Source organism: Phocoena phocoena, chromosome 2 (genome assembly GCF_963924675.1).
Source record: "Phocoena phocoena chromosome 2, mPhoPho1.1, whole genome shotgun sequence".
Lineage (NCBI taxonomy): Eukaryota > Metazoa > Chordata > Mammalia > Artiodactyla > Phocoenidae > Phocoena > Phocoena phocoena.
Genome location: NC_089220.1, coordinates 167575659 through 167599628, shown reverse-complemented (window position 1 = coordinate 167599628; position 23970 = coordinate 167575659). Strand labels below are relative to the sequence as shown.

The 23970-nt window shown below is 38.3% G+C and overlaps 1 protein-coding gene across 1 annotated transcript in view; it reads right to left on the bottom strand.

Moving 5' to 3' along the window:
- Positions 1-22187, bottom strand: part of MYO3A (myosin IIIA) — a 170787-nt gene extending 148600 nt beyond the window's left edge. Inside the window, exons 1-4 of the mRNA XM_065871798.1 lie at positions 22020-22187; positions 19298-19432; positions 4088-4192; positions 3384-3483 (exon numbers count right to left, since the gene is read on the bottom strand). Coding sequence (XP_065727870.1) covers positions 3384-3483; positions 4088-4192; positions 19298-19432; positions 22020-22187 — 508 coding nt within the window. The remainder of the gene's footprint in view (positions 1-3383; positions 3484-4087; positions 4193-19297; positions 19433-22019) is intronic.
- Positions 22188-23970: the final 1783 nt, after the last annotated feature.

Here is a 23970-nt window from a genome sequence, read left to right as displayed (position 1 = left end):
TCACTCTACACCTCTACGCCAGGACGATGTGATCACCCCAGTCAGGACTGGCGCAGACCCTGCAGGGACTTTGTCTGGGACTCAGAATGGTGGTGGTGGGAAGAGTGAGGGTAAGAGTTCCTTTCCACCCTCGTTGTCACCTTCACTTTTTAAAAGCTTATCTCACTGTCCCACCTCTTTGTCTGTTTCACCTTTCCACAATTACCCAAGAACTGGAAAGGGTTTCCCTCTTCTTTCTGTTCTCTTTTATGCAAAACCCTACGATGGATCCCTGGAATTTCCCTCTCCATAAGCTAAAGAGAAGATAAAGCAATTCAGACAGATCTTTCTCAAGAGATAACCCGGGTCTTGCTACACATTCCTATTTTTTAATATTACCTCAGTCATTTTCTTGCATTCCTTCTGGAACAAATCTTAACATGCCCCCCCCCCCCCGCAAACAGAGAGATGCTTCTGGCAGACTGGGGTGAAGGTCACATTCTTGAATAAGCAAGAGAAGAGCATGTTAACCAATTTTGAAGAACTTCCTCCGACACATGTGTAAGAGCCCTGACTGAGAAAGACGGTGGTACATTTAAGAGGCTGAAAGAAGTTGACCTGGCTCACAGGTAATAGGAAGAGGGGGTCCCTGCTGTGCGCCAAGGGGCAAAAAAAAGGTGTTAATCATTCAGTGCTTTACTCTGGGCCAGCAGACAGGATCACAAGGCGCACAGCCCTCCCCAAGGAGGACTGACAAACCACGGACAAAATATTGAGCGAGTGAGTGGCAGGGTCAGCTGAGCCAGAGCTGTGGTGTGGGGAATGGTCTGGAAGGAGAGGAATGAGACTGGCTGCAGGGGGGTTAGTAAAGTGTGGCCGCAGGAGCCCAGGTCAGAGATGATGGTGAGGACCGGGGCAGAGAGATAAAGATGGAGCCTGGGAATTTATAACACAGACACAGCCTTGTGACTCGTGGTAGATGTGGGTGGTGAAGACAAAGGAAAGCTCAAGGATAAGCCAAGATTTCTAGCTTGAGCAACAAAATAGATACTGAGGACTTTTTTCTAAGGCAAGAAACTCTTGATATGAAGCAGATCTCTGGGAATGGGTGAGATGGTGGGGTTCCATCTGAGCATTTAGAGGACTGGCAACCATCCGAGTACAGATCTCCAGTACCCAATAATAAGCCCACTGCACATTTTATGAGGAGAGAAATCCAAATAAAAATATATTCTAAACTCCTTTACTCCCAGCTGTGGCATTCTCTGAAAATCTGATTTAAACATAAACTAAGGACCCTGATTTTCAGTTTGGTTTGGCAGCTGGTGGCTTAGTATACTGTATTCCTTATGCCCTTGAGAAGCTTCACTATGTATGAACCTCCATCCTCGGGTTTTAATTTATATGAAAACCTTAAACCATCTTAGGTGAATGGAATCCATGTCCTCTTACTATGGAGAACAGAAATATAAGCATCCTTTTATACGCAAATAATAGCATTTTAGTATCAGACACCAGGGACACATTTAATAGGCAACTGACCCTCTTCTCTAATTGCTGCTGACAGTAAAGTCTTTAAGTTAATTAATATAAAACCAAAGCTCTCGTTTTGTCAGCTTTCTACGTTATGACTACTTTCTAAAGATATCATAGTAAAGGCCACTTTATTTATTATCTAGGTGTATATTTTTACTCTGGATTACTTTGGAGGATGTCCCAGGAAGTTGCCTTTCTCAGAGCTACTGGTTTATCAAGTTCTTTTTTGTGTGTGACTGAAGAAGATGTTTACTTACATTTGTTTCAACAATTTTCATCTGGGCTCTATATATTGTAGCCACTTTTTAGAGCAAGAGAATTATGAGATCTCAAGTTAAATGTTAAGTTCTCCATTTGGGTCTGTTAAGACTGGAGCCAAAAGTATTGTCTGAAGAGAGTCATGGCTCTGTCCATGGAGCAGTGAAGAGTGTTTTGTTGTTGTTTTTTAGAATTTCAGGCACAAGTTCTCATTAGCATCCTAACCCGGCCAGACTGTTCAAATGCACAGCTCTGAACTCAGCTAGTAACACACACTAGCTGCATCCCAGTTACTAATCAGGAATTCACTGCCAAGCTCACTGCTGCTCCGTAGTTTTCAAATGCTCAGCTGAGGGGAAAAAAATACGTGGTCGTTTGAAAGATACGCTATTCAACTGTTCCTGTCTAGATGCGCTGAAGTTCATTCCTGGGTGAAGCCAGATCACTAAAGAGTTACATACTGGGATTAAAACAATTAATTTCTAAACTGAGTCGATTACTTTCCCTAAGCTTCATTTTCCAAAATGCAAAATGAAGGAAGAGTCACTCATTCGTTCAACTATTACTCACTGAACTACTATTCCCAAAGTATTAGGTCTACAAAATAGAAGATGACATAGTCCCACCTCTTAATGACCCTGTCTATCTGTGAGCCTAAGTATCTTTGTCTACATATGAAGACCAAATAGACCATCATAATCTTATGTGATAAACACAGAAATGGAGAAATATACAGGGTACAGAAGCACAAGGAGAGACACCTTACCCAGCCTGAGTGCAGGAAGGGGAGAACGACAAGGATACTGAGATGTCCTAGAATAATGCTACCCACTCTCACGGGTGTCATGTGTTAGTGGGGATCCAGTGAGACGGGGGAGATATCACTGTCACAACTGGAAAAGGAGGAGCCGAGGTATCAGCTACAGTGCCTCTGGCTCTGACACAGACACTCCGAATTGGCTCAGTCAATATGGAAATGTATTATCTCACATGACAGAAGGTCCAGAGATAGGGGAGGTTTCAAAGTCAGTTGATTTAGTGGCTGGACTATGTCACCAAGGACCCTCCTTCTTCCCGTCTTGCAGGGCTGCCTTTCCACTTGGGATGGAACACCTCAGGATAGAACAAGGTGGCTGCAGGCAACACAATAAGACATGGAAGGTCCCAAGTAAGAAAGAGACAATCTTTACTTGTGCTGCCCTCTTAGGAGGGAAAACATTTTCCCAGAGACATCTGAAGGTTTCCCCTCATGTCTCAAAATCCTGGGTTTGGGCCCCTGCCCATCGGGAACGCAATCGATAGTAAGGGCCGTGGGCTTACCATTTAGGCTTAGTGTGATTATGGGGAGCCCATCTATTTCAGAGAATCAACCACGCATACCGCTGTAGGAGTGCTACAGGCACACCATGGCTGACTTGAAAGAAGTCACTCTTTCTTCTGGGAACCTCTCATTTACCAAATTTTTAAAAATCTCTGCAACTTTCCTACCTCGATGAGATACTGGTTTTTTCTCTTTCAATGCCTACAAAGCAAGGCTGATGGCAAATGATCAAATCACATCACACGAGTCATTCTGCGGCCCAAATCCATGCATTTCAAACAAAACTTACCAAAATCTACGAGTTTAACTCCGCCTTCGATGGTTAATAGGATGTTATTTCCTTTTATATCACGGTGGATAGTTTTGTTGTTATGTAAATGCTGAAGTCCCTAGAAGTGGGAAATAAATACATAGTGACTTTTAAAGAAAGCATCAAAAACACATTTTTCAGATGGATGCATTTATACAAAATCAATAGGAAACACACCACATGTTAAAATTAACAAAGGTTCTTAAATGGTTCACATTGAGTTAGTCAAATCAAAGTATATCATTTCCACTTTGGACTATATAAAAATTCAAAAAAACCAGCGCATACTCCTTAGCCCTTAGCAAATAGTTTATTTAAAATGTGCTGATCTCAACATAAGAAAACATTCTGTACACTCATTTGAAATAATGGCTCTTAAAGGAATAAATAAATAAACAATGGCAAATAAAAACCTAACTATTAGTAAAAATACACATTATCTACCTTTGCCATAATCTCAGAAATATACCTAGGAGATCAAAACTCAGGTTTCTGTTGACACAAGGAGGGTAGGTCTCTAATGGAGAAAAGGAATTAGTTATGCTAAACATTTCACATTTTGCATCTTACTCTTGCATCGATAAATACTAATGCAGTGATGTTTTGCTAAAAATAGGATCCTCACTTTTTATTTAACTGGAACTGCCTCCTAATTAATGCGCGAACAATTTAAACCGCCTTACCAACAGCGCTTCACGTAAAATATAGGCAATTATGGGCTCACTCATTCTTTTGCCCTTCTTCAGAAATCCTTTCACAAGATCTGTCACTGATCCTCCGTTGCACAGCTATAAAAGAATATTTCAAGATAGATAATAAAATGATATGCCATTTTAAGTACTTGCTATAAAAGGTTTTCTCAAAACGTTTTACAAAACTGTTCTAATTTTTTGTTTCAAACAATTATTCCCATCATCTTTATGGTTTCATAAATGAAATGAAGATATAAACTTGTACTAGTGTACAATTAATTACTGGAACACAGTTTCCATTTGAATTAATTTTTAGAAGAGAATCTGGAGAAGCACTGGGCTTAGCTTTTAAAGTTAAGGAAAAGAATTATGATTCTATAAATCAGTCTCAAATTTTAAGATCTAGGGCTTTAAGGCATTCTTGATTCCTGATAGTTTAATTAATAGTGCAATGTGACCTCAATCCATGGCTAGATACTGTTTCATATGCGCATTAACTTAAAAACATACCTCCCTTCTGGTAAAACTTCAGAGTGTGCTGAAGTAAGGGTTACAAATACTATTTTCGAAAACTGTTTTAAGTGTCATGTTCCCTAGCTTCCTCCCTCCACACCTCCCAAGAGTAGAGGAAAACAAGAGGGAGGGGCATGGTAGGGGAATTTTTCACATCCAGGTTTCTCTGAAGTTAGGTAACATGAAGTCCCACAGTAAATTTTCAAACGGGCTGTGCATTCTCAGAAGAGACAAACACTGACATTAGCAGTGGAACATGAGAGGGGAGATAACTAGGTAAATGGTCCCAACAAAGCTTTGACCCCGTGATCCCCTAACGTCTGATCCATTAGCGTTTGCTGTCAGCTCTGTCTCTCCCCCCAGGGCTCTGGTCCATGGTGTCCTTGCCCTTACCCTGAACTATGGGGCCTCCTCTGACACCTCAGTGCCTGCAAACTAAGAGCCTGGCATTTCCCTGACTCTACTGACCTAAATGGAGGTAGAAAACAAAGGTGAGAGGAAGTGTATTCTAACACCCTCATCTAAAATACTGAACACATTTTCTCTCAAACTTTTTTCTAACACAGTGATTAGATTTTATTGGATGCCTTAACACTTCTGATACATTATAGATGAGATAATAACAGCTGTGTTGGGCACATTTTTTAAGCTAGCACATTTCTAATCCATTTACGTGCATTATCTGTGTATCTCACCACTCTGTGAAATAGGAATTATTAGCATCTCCATACTAAGGATTGGGAAAGTGAGGCACAAAATGCTAAGGTAACTTGGAAAAGATCACACAGTAGTGACAAAGCTAAGACCTCAACTTGGACAGCCTGACTTTAGAGTCCAGTCTTACATTTAATCATGACATGTCATGATCCCCCAAAAGGAGGTCTGGGCTGGCTGGTCGATCTAGCCATCATGTGTAATATTGTTTTTGTTAAGTGTGTTTAAAATCTAAACACGAAGTCACAAATGAACACTTAGATGCAACTCCTTTCATAGCTGGTGTCTTTCTACATTCAAAGAAAACATTCATCTTCTACAGGAATCTGTGCAGCCCTGGCACTCCCAAACCAGCATTTTCTTCTGCAGAAAAGGGAACACATTTTAACTGGATAAGAAGCAGAGTGTGCCGTCCTGACAGCAGAATACAGGGTCACATCGCCTCCTCTGTGGCCCAGCAAGATTAGTTCACAAAATTATTCAAAATTGACTGAAAAGAGGGTTTCCCTGGTGGCACAGTGGTTAAGAATCTGCCTGCCAATGCAGGGGACACGGGTTCGAGCCCTGGTCTGGGAATATACCACATGCCGCAGGGCAACTAAGCCCGTGAGCCACAACTACTGAGCCTGCGTGTCTGGAGCCTGTGCTCCACAACGGGAGAGGCTGCGACAGTGAGAGGCCCACGCACCGCGATGCAGAGTGGCCCCTGCTTGCCGCAACTGGAGAAAGCCCTCGCACAGAAACGAAGACCCAACACAGCCAAAATAATTAATTAATTTTTAAAAATTGACTGAAAAGAAATTGAGTCCTTTAAATTGCAGAGCACTTATTTAAAAGAACCAAGTTTTAGGACCAGTTTTTAAATTTCCAAAATTTATTGCAGGGTGACTGAATGGCTTTTTCTATGTCTCCAAAGTGTGGCCTCTTTGCTGCATCTTCTGTGATTGACTATTATGTTAATTCAAGAGTAAACAGCTAGGATCTTACAGGGAGAATAAAGGAGCCATAAAGAAATGTGCAGGACGAGGCTTCCCTGGTGGTGCAGTGGTTGAGAGTCCACCTGTCAATGCCAGAGGACATGGGTTCGAGCCGTGGTCCGGGAAGATCCCACATGCTGCAGAGCAACTGGGCCTGTGCGCCACAACTACTGAGCCTGCACTCTAGAGCCCGCGAGCCACAACTACTGAGCCCTCGTGCCTAGAGCCTGTGCTCTGCAACAGGAGAAGGCACTGCAATGAGAAGCCCGCGCACTGCAACAAAGAGTAGCCCCTGCTCACCGCAACGAAGAGCAGCCCCTGCTCACCACGACTAGAGAAAGCCCATGTACAGCAACGAAGACCCAACACAGCCAAAAATAAATAAATAAATAAAATAAAAAATAAATAAATTTATTTTTTAAAAAAGAAATATGCAGGAAATAAAATAAAAATTGAAAAAAGAACTAATGCGATCATAGAGTTTGCACTAAGAAGTTCAAACACCACTTTCTGGTATCAATATTTCTTTGACATAGTTATTTTCCTTAACTAGTAAAGTTGAGAATACAGGATTCTTTGTGATATACACTTTAGGTGTTTTTTAAAGTGAGGTATGTTGAGTTTACATACAATAAAAATTTTTAAAGTAAGGTATGAGAATTTACATACAATAAAATTCACCCAATTTAGCATACAACTCTGAGTATTGACAAACATATTAGTCATGTAATCACAACCACAGTCAAGATATAGAAAAACTCCAACACACAAAAATCTACCCTCCTGGGCTTCCATGGTGGCGCAGTGGTTGAGAGTCTGCCTGCCGATGCAGGGGACACGGGTTCGTGTCCCGGTCTGGGAAGATCCCATATGCCGCGGAGCGGTTGGGCCCATGAGCCATGGCCACTGAGCCTGTGCGTCTGGAGCCTGTGCTCCTGAACGGGAGAGGCCACAGCAGTGAGAGGCCCGCGTACCGCAAAAAAAAAAAAAAAAAAATCTACCCTCCTGTCTCTTTGTAGTCAAACCTCTTCCCCAGCCCCTGGCAAGCACTAATCTCTTTTCTGCCCCTATGATTTTATCTCCGCAGGAATGTCATGCGGATTGAGTCATAAGGTGTGTAGCCCATTAAGTCTAGCTCCTTTGATTTGGCACAATGAATCTGAGATTCATCTTTGTTGCTGTACATTCCTTCTTTAAGACTATTTTAATGTTAGTCATTCCTTCTTTAATGCTGAGTATTCCACTGAATAGATAAACTACTGTTTGTTTATCCATTCATTAATTGAAAGACTTTTGAGTTGTTTGCAGTTTTTGGCAATTATGAGCAAAACCACTGTAAACATTTGCATAATAGGCTTTTCCATGAATATGGTTTTCATTGCTGTTGGGAATTGTTGGGTCCTATCGGTCACATGTATGACCTTCTAGGTATTTGCTAAACTATTTCCCGAAGTGGCTGTACCATTCTGCATTCCCACTAGCAGTGAACAAGAGTTCCAGTTGCTCCACATCCTCGTCAGCAGTTGACATTGTGACTTTTTAAAAAGCCATTCTAAATGGATCTCATGTGATTTTGATTTGAGTTTGTCTAATGACTAATTTCATTGACCATCTTTTCATGTATGTATTTGCTATCCATTTACTTTCTTTGGTAAAGTGTTCAAATTTTTGGTTCATTTTTAATTTTTTTTTATTATTGAGTTTTGAGAGTTCTTTATATATGTTGGATACAAGTCCTTTGTCCCAGTTTGTGGCTTGACCTTTTATTTTAAGTGTCTTTTGAAAAGCAGAAGTTCTAAATTTATCATGTTAAAAATTTTACGGAAAGTGTTTTTTATGTCATATCAAGAAAATGTTTGCCTAACCCAAGGTCAAAAAATTTTTCTTCTATAATTCCTTCAGGAAGTTTTATAGTTTTAGGTTCCACATATAGGTAGGTGTATAATCCATTTTGAGTTAATTTTTGTACATGTGTTAGGTATGGATTATATATGGATGCCCAATTATTACAGAACACTTTTCTATTATTCAAAGGTACCCAGAAAACAGAAAATATGACTCTGAATTGGGTTTAAAACCTAGTTACCAACACAAGGAATAGGGTAATCTTAAATGTATACTGTTAAGTGAAAGAAGGCAATTTGAAAATACTACATACTGTATGATTCCAACTATATGACATTCTGGAAAAGGCAAGACTATGGATACTGTAAAAAGATCAATGATTAACAGGGTTCAGGGAAGAGAAAGGGAAGAATGACCAGATGGAGCACAGAGGAATTTTTAGGGCAGTGAAACAAGTCTATATGATATTGTAATGGTGGATACAGGTCATTATTTATTTGTCAAAATCCATAAAAAGTATACCACCAAGAGTGAACCCTAATGTGAACTGTGGACCTTGGATGGTACTGATGTGTCAGTGTAGGTTCATCGATTGTAACAAATGCACCACTCTGGTAAGAAAATGTAGATAATGGGGGAGTCTATGCATGTGTGAGGGCAGAGGACATATGAGAAATCTCTGTACCTCCCTCTCAATTTTTCTGTGACTCTAAAACTATGCTAAAAAATAAAGTCTTTAAAATATCTGTAAAATGTACAACACAGAGAATTAACCCTAATGTAAACTATGGACTTTAGTTAACAATAATGTATCATTATTGTCTCATCAACTGTAACAAATGTACCATACCAATGCAAGATGTTAATAACAGGGAAAACTTGGTGAGGGGGATTTATGGAAACTCTCTGAACTTTCCACTCATTTTTTCCATAAACCTAAACCTGTTCAAAAAAATAAAATCTATTAATTTTTTTAAATCTAGCTGCTAACATCAAGAATATTTGAAAAGGTCCTAAACTAACAATGAAGGAGCAAAGAAAATGACTCCAAGTTACGTCAGACCCCTTACAGGGTCTTCTTAGAAACTAATTATTCTACTATTTGGCTGCTGCCTAAGCAGGAATAGTGGTTTAATTTTCAGAATGGAAAGGGGTCTTTTGAATGAAACTTGAAGAAGAGGTAGATTAAAACGAAAAAGAAATTATTAAACAGACCATAGGGACCAAATGTCAATAAACCACAAGTTAACTTGTGGCTGACCTCTTCCTAAAGATGCCCAAGATGAGATATCACCATGAATATTCTAAATCCTCGTTTAGAATTAGCAACATTTCAAATATGCTCTAGGGTGAAATTTACTTTTGTTCAATTAGCATAAAATGCCTTTCATATATGAATAAAGTGAAAAACAATTAACTTGAGTATGTTTGTTTTTAAATGAATGTGAAGGATTAAAATATATTAAAGGAAATGCAAATGTTGAATTAAGCAACAGATCATAAAAAATGAAAATGACCGTTATGTTTCCATTTAAAAAGAACTGCACCCAGAGGAATGAACTGCATCGTATTAACCCAATGCAATTCTTAAATCACCAAGATAGGTTAAAAGGGGGATTTGTAATAGGGGACCAGAAAACCCTTAAGGGTAGCTTCGCAGCACAATGCTACAACAGGGCCTTAATGTTCTTTCACTGAACAAAACTGAAGCATACTTTTCTTAAGCCAGAGCTACACTAATGAAAGGACAGAGCAACAGTGAGAATGAATCCTCTCCCTAGGCTGTAGTCAAACATGAAAAAAAAAACCAATAACCTAAATCAAAAGGGATGATATTCTCTGAACAGATCGTTACAACTCACTTCCAAAGACAGCTTTTATAAGTTTTCAAAATGTATTCTGTCTTCACTGTGTTAGGAGAGATATGAGATTTTTACTCAAATTTCTGGAAAAGGACTACTGACTTCTGCAGTTGGCATTTCTGACTTTTGCTGTTTTTCATTGTTTTTTGTTTATTCTAAGAATGCTCTAAGATGCTTCGCTTAGTCTGACCATATCCCATGTGAGGCCACAAAAGCAGAAACTCTCATTTTCTAACACTCATTCTAGTTTTTACTTTGCTCATCTTATAAAAGTGTTTGAGTCTTTTTATAGAAACCAATTTTTAGCAACACCTACACGTGAAGTTTTTGGTAACTGTGGGTGTAATGTTATAAGACACGGCTGTATTGCTTGCAGAGTAACTGCACAATTTCACACTGCCGAAGTAATGTGTAAAAGTTCAATTTGCTCCACAACCTCACCAATACTGGGTATTATAAGTCTTTTAAATTTTAGTCATGTTAGTGGGTGTGTACTATAGCTTCATTGTGGTTTTAATTTGAATTTCCCCCCAAAAGAAAGATATTAAACATATTATATATATGCTTTTGCAAGGAGTCCAAACTTTTTTTGCACACTTTATAAGAAATTGGGTAGATGCACTTTGTTAGGTGAAATTTCCATCTATTCCTAGAGCGCTGAGATTGTCTATCATAAATGTGTGTTGAATTTTGACACTTTTTTTTTTTGTTGTTTTTTTTTTGCGGTACGCGGGCCTCTCACTGCTGTGGCCTCTCCCATTGCGGAGCACAGGCTCCGCATGCGCAGGCTCAGCGGCCACGGCTCACGGGCCCAGCCGCTCCGCGGTATGCGGGATCCTCCCGGACCGGGACACGAACCCGTGTCCCCTGCATCGGCAGGTGGACCCCCAACCACTGCGCCACCAGGGAAGCCCTTGACACATTTTTATTGATTTTTTTCTCTTTGATTCCATTAACACAGTAAATTATGATGCAATAAATTTTAATGTTTAACAAACTCATTTTAATGTTTTAATAAAATTGCATTCCTGGGATCAATCCCATTCAGTCATAACATATTAACATTTTTATATATTACTGGATTCAATTTGTTAATATTTTGAGAAAGATTTTTTCCAAATGCGTTCATGTGAAATGTCAGAATATATTTTCTTTTCTTGTAATATCTTTGTCTTCTTTTGTCAGTATAATGTTGCCCTCATAAATGAGTCAACAAGACTGATTATTTCTTTCTTAAAGATTTCACAGGATTCATTTTTTTCCCCCAGAATGACAGTGTGAAGAACTCTGTGGACTCATTCCCAAGTATAACTGGTGAAAATTATAAAAATAAACAATGAGTTAAAGTCTTTGGAAATTGTAAGGGTGTACAGCAAATGAAGTAACATTTAAGAACACAACTAATATTTGTAGTATTTAATTTTGTCCTCTATAGGCTTATTAACTGTACTTTTTCATTTTATTTTTAGTGGTTGCTTTAGCGTTTACAATATGTATCTTTAACTTAACGGAGTATGCCTTAAAATAATATTATACCACTTCATAAGTAATGTAAGACCCTTAAGACTGTACATTTCCATTTTTCCTCTCCTGTCCCTTTGCTATTGCTGTTATACATTTTAATTCTGCATGTAATGACCCCACAATACATAATTATAATTATGGTTTCAAACAGTAATTTTTTTTCTTTTAAAGATACTAAAAAATATAACATACAAAGTTTCTTATTTATCTTTATATTCACCATGGATAATATCCTTCATTTCTTTTTGCAGGTCTGAGTTTTTATATGAAGTCATTTTCCTTCAGCCTGAAAACTTTATTCCACATTTTTATGGTGCAGGTCTCTGACGGTAAATTCTTTTCCTTTGATGAGAACATCTGTCTTTATTTTGCCTTCATTAATGAATAACATTTTCACTGTACACAGATTTCTAAGTTGAAAGGCTTTCAATGTTTTAAATATACCATTCCACTGCACTGGAGGACAGATCAGTGGCCACACTTCTCTCTGACCCCCACATGTCCTCTTGGTGCTTTTGTAATGTTCTCTTCATTATTAGTGTTCAGCATCTTGTTTGTGACATATCTTAGTGTGGTTTTCTTTGTTTATCCTACAAGAGGGATTTTGAGCTTCTTAGATCTGTGACTTTTTAGTGTTTACCAAATTCAGAAAAATTGCAGCCATCATTTATTTAAATACTGTATCTCTGCCCCCCCACCCCGCCCCTGTACTGCTCTTGGACTGAAATTACACACAGTTTAGAATACTAGATAATGTCCCGTAAGTCGCAGGGGTCTTTCTCCCTTTTTTGTCTGTCTGTGCTCAGTTTAGACAGCTTCTATTTTCCGGTCTTCAAATTCACTGATCTTTTCTTCCACATGTCTAAGCTGCTGTTAAACTCAACACTATATATTTTTCATTACAGATATTGGATTTTTCTATTCTAGAAGCTCCATTCAACTCTTTTCTATAGTCTTCATTTCTTTCAACATTATGTTCATGTTTTCCTTTTGAAATCCTTGAACGCTGTGATAATAGCTGTCTTAAAGTCTTTATCTGCTAATTCCATTATCCTGGTTATTCCTGGGTCTGATTCTTTTGACTGATTTTTATTCTGATAATGGGTCACCTTTTCCTGCTTCTTTACATATCTAATATTTTTTATTAAATGATGGACATGACTAATTTTACATTTGAATGCTCAGATCTTGTTGTCTTCCCTTAACGAATGTTGAATTTTGTTCTGTCAGGCAGTTAATCTACTTGTGGACCAACCTGAACATTTCAAGCCCTGTTTTTGAACTTCTTATGGGAGGCCAAGGGAAGTTCTTATTCTAGGGTGAGTCTAGCCCTTCCTTTAACGCATAACCTTTCTGGAGGGTCTCTACTAAGTGCCTCAGGGGTTCAACAAAGATTCCCCAATTTGGCTGATCAGAACTCAAGCATCTCTCAACCCTGCACAAACTCCAGCAGTTGTTCAGATTACTGCTTTTCAGTAATTCTTACCCTAATAATTGTTCTTTGCCCAACTGCCCGAAATCTTGCCCTATACATTTCCAGCTTGGTTTTCAGTAAAAGACTCAAGGGAACCCCTATGAAGATTTCTGGAGCGTTTTTCCTGCTTAACTCTCCCTTCTTTGAAAATTCCAGCCACTTCTGCCTTCCCAATCTTTTCAGTTCAGCAAGATAGCTGTGATCTCCTTGGGAATGTCCTCCTTATGCCCGTGGTCTGGAAACTGCCTCCAAGATTAAAAGATGGGATAATTGTAGTGTTCCTCTTGTTTATTTCCTTTTCTCAATGTCACAGTCTTAAGCTGTCTCTTTCCCAGTGTTTGAAAATTGTTGTGTTTTTAAAAATATATTTTATGCAGCTTTCTAGTTATTTATGGTACAGCCACGCAATGAGGCAAGTTACTGTCATGGCCAGAGCAGAAGTCCCAGATTACTTCTATGCACGCTGAAATTTGAGAAGCTCTGGCAGTGTTTTCCAAACTTTCCTTTGATAAGAATCACCTTAGTACTTGTTTAAAAAATTAGTTTCCTAAAACTCATTCTTGGAGTTTCTGCTTCAGTGGGTTTGAGATGGGGATGATTCTTATCAGAGTATCTGGAATATATATTAAAGAACAAAGGTACCACAAGTGTCCTGCTTTTTTTTTTTTCAGGTGGAGGCTTAAAATGTTACCTACTCAGCTAGGCCTTCTTTCACCTCTCTTTTCGTAAAGGGTCTTCTTTTTCATTCTTTTTTAGCACCCCATTTATATTCTTCATAGTATCAATAACAATGCGTAATTATTTAATCGGTCTATTTAGTTTTAAATCGTCTTTCTGCCCCATTAGACTCTAAGCCCCAGGATGACAGTTTGTCTTGTTCTCCACTGAATGCCCAGAACCTACCAAAATGCCTGGCCCAAAGTAATAGATAATATTTATGGAATTAATAAATGACTGGATGAATAAACTTTAGTCCTAGACACTTATGCATGCACGCACGCGCACGCACACACACACACACAATGACAGAGGCCATCTTTTCACAGCCACTATGGCTGAGAACATACTAGACAAATAGACTCTGAGACAGAAGACTGTATTCCTCAAGTACTTAAGGTGCTGCTGTCCAGCCAACCAAGAAAGGGTAAATTACAATCTTGCCCTTCGAGCTCATCAGTAGAAAATGCTTAATACCAGACTGATTTAACTCAATTTTGACACTGTTTTTGAGTCTCCCGATTTAGTGATCATCAGATGCAGAAACCTAGCGACCTCCCCCGAGCCCCGCCTACATCCAGCCCCTGATCCACCACAGGAGACGCTAGGAATTAACGGAAACACTAAGCAAAAGAGGTATGTACATTTTACAAAGCAGGTCAGTCAAGAGATATGATAGCAATAAGCAAAAATTAATATAAGTCTAGTATTTCAAAATGAAGCATAAGTAAAAAAAAAAAAAAATCAGTTCTCCCTTTATGCTGACATCATTAGGAAAACCTAGAATACTAAGTAACAATAAAAATTCCCATAGACATTTTGCAAAAAAAATCAGTTCCCACAAAAGAAAACTTTCTACCCCTTCTCGTGTAACTGGAATTTCAGAGAGCTAGCAACTAGTGCTCTTCTCTATGTCCTGAAAATGAATATACAGAGAATTTAGAAGGAAATAGTTCCTAAACAGAGGCCTGTATATCATTAATGCTCAAAACTTTATAGTGTAACAAAATGAAAGAAAACGAACAGGAAGAAGAAAAATTGTATCAAACTGAAAGCAATAATTCAAAAGTCACAACTAAATAACAGAAAAAGTAGACTATCCAGTAAAATCTGAGCAAGTAATCCCCTTCTTAGAATTTCAATTCTGGATTGAAATATAAATAAAATGATTTTTCAAGATGAAAAACCTCTGGGCAGGAGTTTGTCTAAGCTGGTACGGCACCCCCGGCACATGCCAGGCTGATAACGAGGGATATTTACTGATGGCTCAGCCCCTCCAGGACACACCTTCTTTATGTAGATTCACATCAGAAGTCTAGCACTGTTAGCATGACTCTCTGGGTAATACCACAGCCCCTCTTTGGCCATCCTTACCCTCATGCAGAATAATTTATTGGGGCTTTATTATGATAAGAGGTATAATTAGTAGTCATTTTGTAGAATAAAGTATTTATGCCACAAGCCAATTTTCTGAAAGTGCCTCTAAAGCAGCACCTGCACCATTCATGTTTATAAATCAGGTTAATTGTACATCTAGCCACTTATGTGTATATATAATTAGTGTAATTTGCATATGTGCAAATCAATTACCTTACATACAGTTTGCCAACTTCTTGCTTTCTCTATGTTTTTCCCCCACTTTGTAAGTGCAAATAGGTCAGATTCCTGAAATACTATTTTAATAAATTACCATTTATTCTTTTTTCTCAAGCCTTTTAGGGATATTTCCAATACCTCCATCTGATAATAAAATATAAGGACAAAGCTCAAAGAAGCTGTTAAGTCTCTGCTGATTCATTATATCAGGAAGCTACTGTGCTTGTACCTGATGTTCCAAAAGCATTTTAATCAATCTTTTCTGCTCTCTCAAAAGAACATTTAACTATGATCTGGAGTCTCCAACTCACACCTAACTCCAAGTGATTATACTGAGAAATGACAATATAATTAGAATAGGAATTTGTTAGGCATAAAAGACAGTGACTGATCTCATTCAATATTTTTAAACTCTGGGCCTTGTGTACCTTGTGTCCTTGCCCATTTAGGCCTACATTAGGCAGAACACTTGTATTTTCAAATGCTAATTTTCCAATGATTCAACAAGGAAAAAAATTAAAGATGCATTACCGAAAATGTTCTGAAGGATATAAATATACAAAATTTTATTCAAGACTGCATTAAGGATTTGCAGAGCATCGCATCTCCAATACACAAACACAAATATGAAGTAAATTCTTCACAATTCACCATTAATTTAAGGCAAAATGGTTTAAGTTCATAATTTATATTCTATTACTTAGGTAATTATGTTGAGATGAGTACAAGTTTTGCTTCGTTTTAATGCATGATTTAACTAAAACTATAAAGCTATCTTGAACTAAACTGAGAAATACAAAATAATTCTGAAATCATAATAAATTGCCTACCTTTGAAGAACACAACTGGTTATTTAAAAATTTTTTTAAACTTCTATAAAATAATGCACAGTTTCAGATTCTGAGAAGGTTCTTGAAAATTCTATTTTACAATTTTGAAAGACTCTGGTCCAATTAAAGGTGGCGGATTAAACATATACACTTATTTCCTCTCACATGTAAATCTCCATTAAAATGCTAGTAAAGGAATAAAGAAGTATAAAACCACAAGAGAAAAAAGAACAAAAAGGGAGAGAAGTGGAGAAGAGATCACATATAAATCTCCATTAAAATGCTAGTAAAGGAATAAAAAAGTATAAAACCACAAGAGAAAAAAGAACAAAAAGGGAGAGAAGTGGAGAAGAGATCACAACAAAAACTTTCAACATGGCATGCAGATGACTGAGTGCTAACTGAGCAATGCAGAGGAAACCACAAACTGAGGCGCTAGCTAGGGGCTATTCTGAGGTCACCAGAGCAGATTAACCAGGACAGGGCGAGGTAAGAGTGAACGTGGAGGAGGTGGGAGGGGAGGGGCAGGAAAAAGGGATCCTTTGGAGGTCTCTCATCAAGACTTGATACCCTCTTACCCAACATACAAAATATCAACATCCAGGAGCCTGCCTGAGCACCACACACACACACACACACACACACACACACACACACGCAGATGGGGGTTTTGTTCCTTAGAAAAACTGAACTGAACGGACTCAAGATCTGTTGACATCAGTAGCGTGGGTAACGGGAGCAAGGTACATAACTACATGATGTGCGAAACAGAGAAGTAACCTGGGAAAGAGAAGGCGGAAATGGTGGATTCCACCCAGGTGAGCAGCAGAGAGATATCAGAGGTCAGATACCTGGCAGACCTCCAGAATGGAGTAGGAGGGCATAGGGTTCCAGAGGTGCAATTAATAATCGTGCCAAAATTCAGAATACGGATTAGGAAATGAAAGAGTAGAGAAGTTCGGCCATCTATTTCCAGGTACAGCGATCAACACAGCAAAAGCACAGACCTACCTGCTCAGGACAGGGTGGCACCACTAACCTGGATCTACACTAATATTGTTCTGTATTATAAGCCCCCTGGTTCTACTTGCTTTTTATTAATCAAGTGAAAGTATTTATTTTTAAAAAGATAAAAATGATTAAGTCTATCTGAAATTATATGAACTGGAAAAATACGCTAATTTCATAAGTAATATTGTCAATCATTTTAAACACACACAAAAAAGATGAAGGAAATATGTTCAGAGGTAAGAGTGGTTCTTTTCATAGTTTCAAGTATTTTCTACAATGATCACTACTTGTAGATTCGTTTAAAAACCATAATAGAAAAAATATAAAGTACGGAGACAATATATTTATAAATGATTATTGTGAGGAAAATCAATGGCACATTCTAAAAAAGAAACAGAATAAGCAAATGTTAATGAAATAATGTGAATACAAGACACAGAGAACAAACCTGTGGTTGTCAAGGGGAAGTGGGGTACAGGGGAGAGATGGATTGGGAGTTTGGGATTAGCAGATGCGAACTATTATATATAGAATGGATAAACAACAAGGTCCAACTGCACAGCACAGTAAACTATATTCAATATCCTGCGATAAACCATATGGAAAAGAATATGAGAAAGAGTGTATCTATCTATCTATAGATAGATAGATAGATAGATAGATAGATATGATTGAATCACTTTGCTTTACTCCATAAACTAACATTCTAAATCAACTACACTTCAATTAAAAAAATAAAATAATGTGAACACAATAAATAGATGCTATTAAGGTGATCATATAAAGGTTTTACTAGCCCTGAGTTTAATAAGAGCAGCTTTTAAAAATTTTTATAAATTTTATTGGAATTAGTGATTACTTCAACTTGAATAAAAATACTCAATGAAAATCAGAAGAAACACATTCTTACATTCTTCTAGGACTGGCAGTTACCCTAGTGGGGCACCTTCCAGTACTCCTGCATTAGAGAGAATTGTCCCAACCTATTCTCAGAAATTGAAAAGGCAGACTCCATAATTTCCCTTTGGCAACTTATTTAATATTCAACACCATTTCTAGTAAGGTTTTTCCCCATAAATGTAAATACAGTTGACCCTCCATATCCACGGATCGCGCTGTTTGAATCCAACTACGTGGAACCCACAGATATGGAGGACCCACCGTACCCGGTTCTGTAGTTTATGTCATTAGTATTCAGTGAAGCCAGAAGAAGAAATTAGCAGCTCGCCATTTTTGTCTAATGAAGCCTCAGGTACATTAATTTTCTCTCATATCATAGCACCTGGCACTGAGCCTCTGTCACGTGTTATGTTGAACAAAATATGGATGAATAAATAAAACTTATAGTGAAGTCCCTTTATAACATGTTCTTCTGAAAGAAAAGTAATCCTGGTTTCTTTAGTCTTTTATTGTGGAAACATTTTCTTTTATTGTTGTTGTTGTTGTTGTTTTTTTGTCTACACAGCATGTGGGATCTTAGTTTCCCCGCTAGGTATCTGACCCGTGCCCCCTACAGTGGAAGGGCAGAGTCTTAACCACTGGACTGCCAGGGAAGTCGTGAAACATTTTCTTTTAATCTTTAATTAATTTTCTTTCATTTCCCCATGTTTCTAAAGGTGGCAAGACCAGAACTGGGCATAACATTCTACAAAGGATGTGACCAGCCAGGAACATATCAGAACTGCTTTACAGGGTCAATGTTACATAAACATTAAGTCATTCCAAGACCACACTGCAGGGGTTTCCCTGGTGGTGCAGTGGTTAACAATCCACCTGCCAATGCAGGGAACACGGGTTCGAGTCCTGGTCCGGTAAGATCCCACATACCGTGGAGCAGCTAAGCCTGTGCGCCACAACTACTGAGCCTGCACTCTAGAGCCCGCGAGCCACAACTACTGAGCCTGCGTGCCTAGAGCCTGCGGGCCTAGAGCCCGTGCTCCACAACAAGAGAAGCCACCGGAATGAGAAGTCCACGCGCCGCAACAAAGAGTAGCCCCCGCTCGCTGCAACTAGAGAAAGCCTGCGTGCAGCAACCAAGACCCAACACAGCCAAAAATAAATAAATAAACAAAATTTATTTTAAAAAAAAAAGACCACACTGCAAATTTCCACATGTAAAATAATGTTGAAACACTCACCTCAAGAACCAGCCACAGCTTATCTCCATTTATTTTATCCTTCTTAAAGTACATGCCATAGAATCTGACCACATTAGGATGGTCAGAAAGTGCTTTTAAGATGTTGTACTCTGCTTCAATCTCTTCATCAATATCCTAGTTTCAAAAAGTCATGGGGAGAGAACGGTGAGAAAAACATGAATGAAGTCAAAGAAACAATTTATACTACCAAATGTAGAATTTTATTTTGTCAAAGCAAGGTCAGCATAGTTTTTACTGCATTCAGTACTATGTACTGAAACTTCTCATTACACTGCTTAAGGGGAGAGATTGTGATTTTCCTGCTCATCAAATATATCTCTAATTCCATTTATTTCATTGAAAAGGAATAAATAAAAGGCTATTTTTGTGTGCAATGAGAAAGAAACGTATATGGAGAACTACCTAAGATGATTTTCCTTTCTTTGTAGTGCTAACTTTATTTTGATGGCAAAGCCATTTATTTGAAATGAAAACTTTTAGCTGGTTCATTTTGTTTCTTTGAAGTACAGGATATTCGAAGGCTATCAAAAACTAGTCATACATGCAATGAACTCCTACCTTTCCAAAAAAGTGAAAGAGTTAAGTTACATAAATTGGCATACAGCCTTTAGTTAGCTAAAGGCCCATTCCCCAGAAGTAGAATAGGTTGTTATCCCATCAGTAAAAGTGCAAACATGACTAGGTACTTAGTCATGTATCTAGGAAAATCACATATACATGACACAACTCACAGAGTCATAAATAAGAAAAAGACTTCTAATATTTTATGGTAACATTTAATGTCCACACTGTTTTAAGACAGAATCATGGAATCAGAGAGCTGGAAAGAATTTTAGACAAGAGCTCTAATTTGAGAGGAAGAAACTAAAAGCTCAGGGCAGTCAGAGTCACAAGAGCTGGTTTGTGTGAGATCCAGGACTAGCCTACTGCCTTCTAGTATTGCTCATTTCCTCCCTACCTTGGAGAGAAGATTATTAGTTCAAAATCCGTAACAGTAAGACCCTTTTAATAATAAAAAAAAGCCACTCTGCAAAATGCCTGGGTGCATCTAAATTTATTTTATTAAGATTATAATCTTCTGGTTATAAATCTTTTTTATTTGACTTGTGGCATGATGAATGAGAGTAAATAAAGAGTCCTTAGGGAAACACACAGGTACTGTGACAAGAATAACAGCAGCAAGAGAACGCATTTCATACTGTAGTTATGAATCTACATGTTTCATTTAAGCAATAGAACAAGACATGATGTATAAGGTTAGCAGTCTACCAAACACGAGTACATTATGAAAGAATAACGGCTACATGTATTCACAAGCCACTTGTTCTTGTCCACAAAGAAGCAGAGGAATGGGAGAGAGACACTGATTATGGGGCGATACATTGGGATCAGTCTGGAGCCCTTTCTCTCGCCACCGTGGACCCCAACCCTTAACAGTGAAGACCAAAGGACAGACCCATAATTGCAAAGACCAGAGGTACAGTTACTTTGGTACAGCCTAATTTGTGTCTCTCTTCCCTCAGTTTGAATGGTAAGAACTTTCCAACAGGGGAACATGAACACATGCAGCATCAGTGAAGCCTGGTCACAGTGCTATTCATTTTTTTCCCTCCAGTGTATCTAATTTACTACTTGAAAAGAAACCCCACCTTCCCCCTGCTCTGCTCAAAGATACATGAAACTATGTAGTTGTCATGGATTTAGCAGAAATAAACTATCAAAAAACAAAGAGCAACACCAAGGTGAACAGAGGCCCAGGGGCAGACCTTTTGCAGAGCCCTACAGTTTATGAGCGTAACAGCGGTGACGAGGACTCTGATGCCCTCCCCACACACATCACGTCATTTCCATCACACGGCACTCCCATCATGTGTGCAAGAGCTGAGTAATCGGAGAAGTTGCTCTCAGTAGAGGTTTGGGGATTATGGGATCGCTGAGCTTATTCTAGCTCCCCCCAGGTGCTAGGGGAGAGCTACATATGTCCCAGTAGCTGAAAATGCTCCCCAATGTCCAGCTCTCACTCCCAGAAAGAAGAATCTCATCCATCTCCTCATGCTCTTAAAGGCAAAGAAAGATGAGTTTCCCTCATCACAACTGGATTTCCCCAAAAAAGCAAAGGAGGAGCCCATTGGGGCACTGCTGAAAAAGAGGCCATGTGGACTGACCAGGACATTCAATTTTTCACAAGGAACCTCACCCTGGTTATAAAGGAACATCATTTCTGCTCTGGAAATACTTAAGTAAACCTGAAAATTAACTTCCCTTTTCTGAATGAAATTTAATTTAAAACATATTTCTGGTCTGGAATAAGAGGAATTCTGCCTGAAGCCTAAATGAACACAGGAAGAAAAGGAGATCTTTTAGGATTACTTCTAGACCCATAAATCTGTATTCTGACAACACTTTGAAATCTAAAATAATATTAAATCAACTGTTGAGCTGTTGAGAGTTGTATTATTTATATACTTATTTGCATTACATATTTATTCTTATATCAAGTATTTATTATACCTTATTATATGTTAAGCATATAAACAAGGAACCTATAACAAGCAGACTTTTTTTTTAAACATTTCTTCAAATTGTAACTGACATTGTGATAAATAAATCAATAGAAGATACCTAGAGACTTTTTAACAGTTTAATACAGATTTTTTTTAAAAGTTACTCAGCAGGAAAAAAAAAAACCAATGTGACTTACATGAATCGGATCCAGAATTTTGACTGCTGCTTTTTGGCCATTTTTCTTATTCAACACTTTAAAAACTTTTCCGTAAGTTCCTTTGCCGATTGTTTCAGTGATTTCCCATGTATCAGAAGGATCGGGAAAGTTATCAAAGATGATTGTTTTTCCAATTAATGGAAGCATCTTAAAAGTTTAAATCACTGGAGAGAAAAAGCACAGAGTTTCATCTACATTTGATTGGTGATATTAAATGGCACACGTAAACTCACGGGAAATTATCTAATATTTTCACTGATATGGAAAATACACAGCAGTAACCAAATGTACTGAGAGTCATGGAAAAATTTTAATTTCAATTCTTTTTTGCAAACAAATGAATATGAGTTTAATAATGCTTTGTAAGCAGGGCTTTCTATGTTTAATACAGTTCCACTTTAATTGCTACTAATTATTTTCAGATTAAAATAAGAGGCACATATTTAAATCATTTTGATTTACTGCTTTATATGAACCTTAGAGATGATAAAATTCAACCTCTCCATCAAAGCAAATCCCACACTTTAAAATGATTGTGTTTTATATCACTGGTCTATGTAAATAGAACCCAATGATCGGTCCCCCACTGCTTTTAGGATGAAGTTTCTTTCACATAAACTACCAGGTCCTTTAAAATATGGCCCTTGCTTAATTTCCTAGCCTCATGTCTCAACACCTCTTCCCTCAGACACTACAAACCAGCCACTTGGGATCCCTCAGGTCATTTCTTTCTTGCTTGAGGATCTTCATATACACTATTCCCTCCCACTTCTGTGGTTTCTTTGCTACTACTTATCTTCTCAGATGTGAGCTTAGATGTCATTCCCTCCAAAGGTGACCCCTCTCCATCCCATTTGGGTTGCATGCCCACCTCTGCACTCCAAGACCACTCTGAACCCACCTTGACCTGATATTACTGTATGCCCAGCACCTGGCACAATGCTGAAATAATTAGGAGAATATGGCCAATAAGGTCGAGTGATTTTTAAAGAGATTTTATACATAACCTAAGATAAGATCTCCCAAGTAAAGCTTTTAGCCTTTCATGTTCCCCTTATATTACATTCAACCATTTCTATAAAATTACAAAGGATAAAAAAAAGGAACAGAAAGAGAAACCAGAACTTGTAGCGGTCCTCAGAATTTTTCAATTATCTGTGCAAAACCTCCCTCCTTTCGACGTTAAAACGTTGATGCAAAAAAAATAAAAAAGTTGATGCAGTTGTGCTTGTATGTGTATGCATACACATAGAAACACATCTATTAATAAATGTGTTAATATTACATACTAATATTAGCCCATGAAATTCACTTGTCTGACCACAACTTTCAACTTCATTTAATCCACCAATCCATTGATTCCTCGCTTTCTTTATATCCATCAGATCTCTTCAGTCTTCATTCCCTCTTCATTTTCTCCTTCCTCAGCATAAATTCTACAGCTTGAATTATTATAACTTCCTTGCAAATGCCCTCAGCACTCTTGTTCTTCTCTTTCTCCACCACCAGTCTCCTGGGGTTGAGAAACCAACTCTAGTTAAACTCTGCATCTTCTTCACACCTATGCCTGTAGCTAGAGAAAACTACACAACTAGGCTGTATCGTTTCACTTTAAATTCAGGATAAGAAACTTGCAAGTAGACCCTCAATACTGCCCAGCAATTCTACTGCACTTCCTTGGTTTGTATATTCTCTTCTCTCTGGGGTGATCGACTATTTCACAGTGATCTGTGTCCTCAAATCTCTCTCTCCTCAAATTGTTCCATCCTTGCTGTCCATCGCCTCCCACAAAATTTCCCAACTGACGCCCTTATTTAATAATTAAGTGACAGGGCTTCCCTGGTGGCGCAGTGGTTGAGAGTCCGCCTGCCGATGCAGGGGACACGGGTTCGTGCCCCGGTCTGGGAAGATCCCACACGCCGCGAAGCAG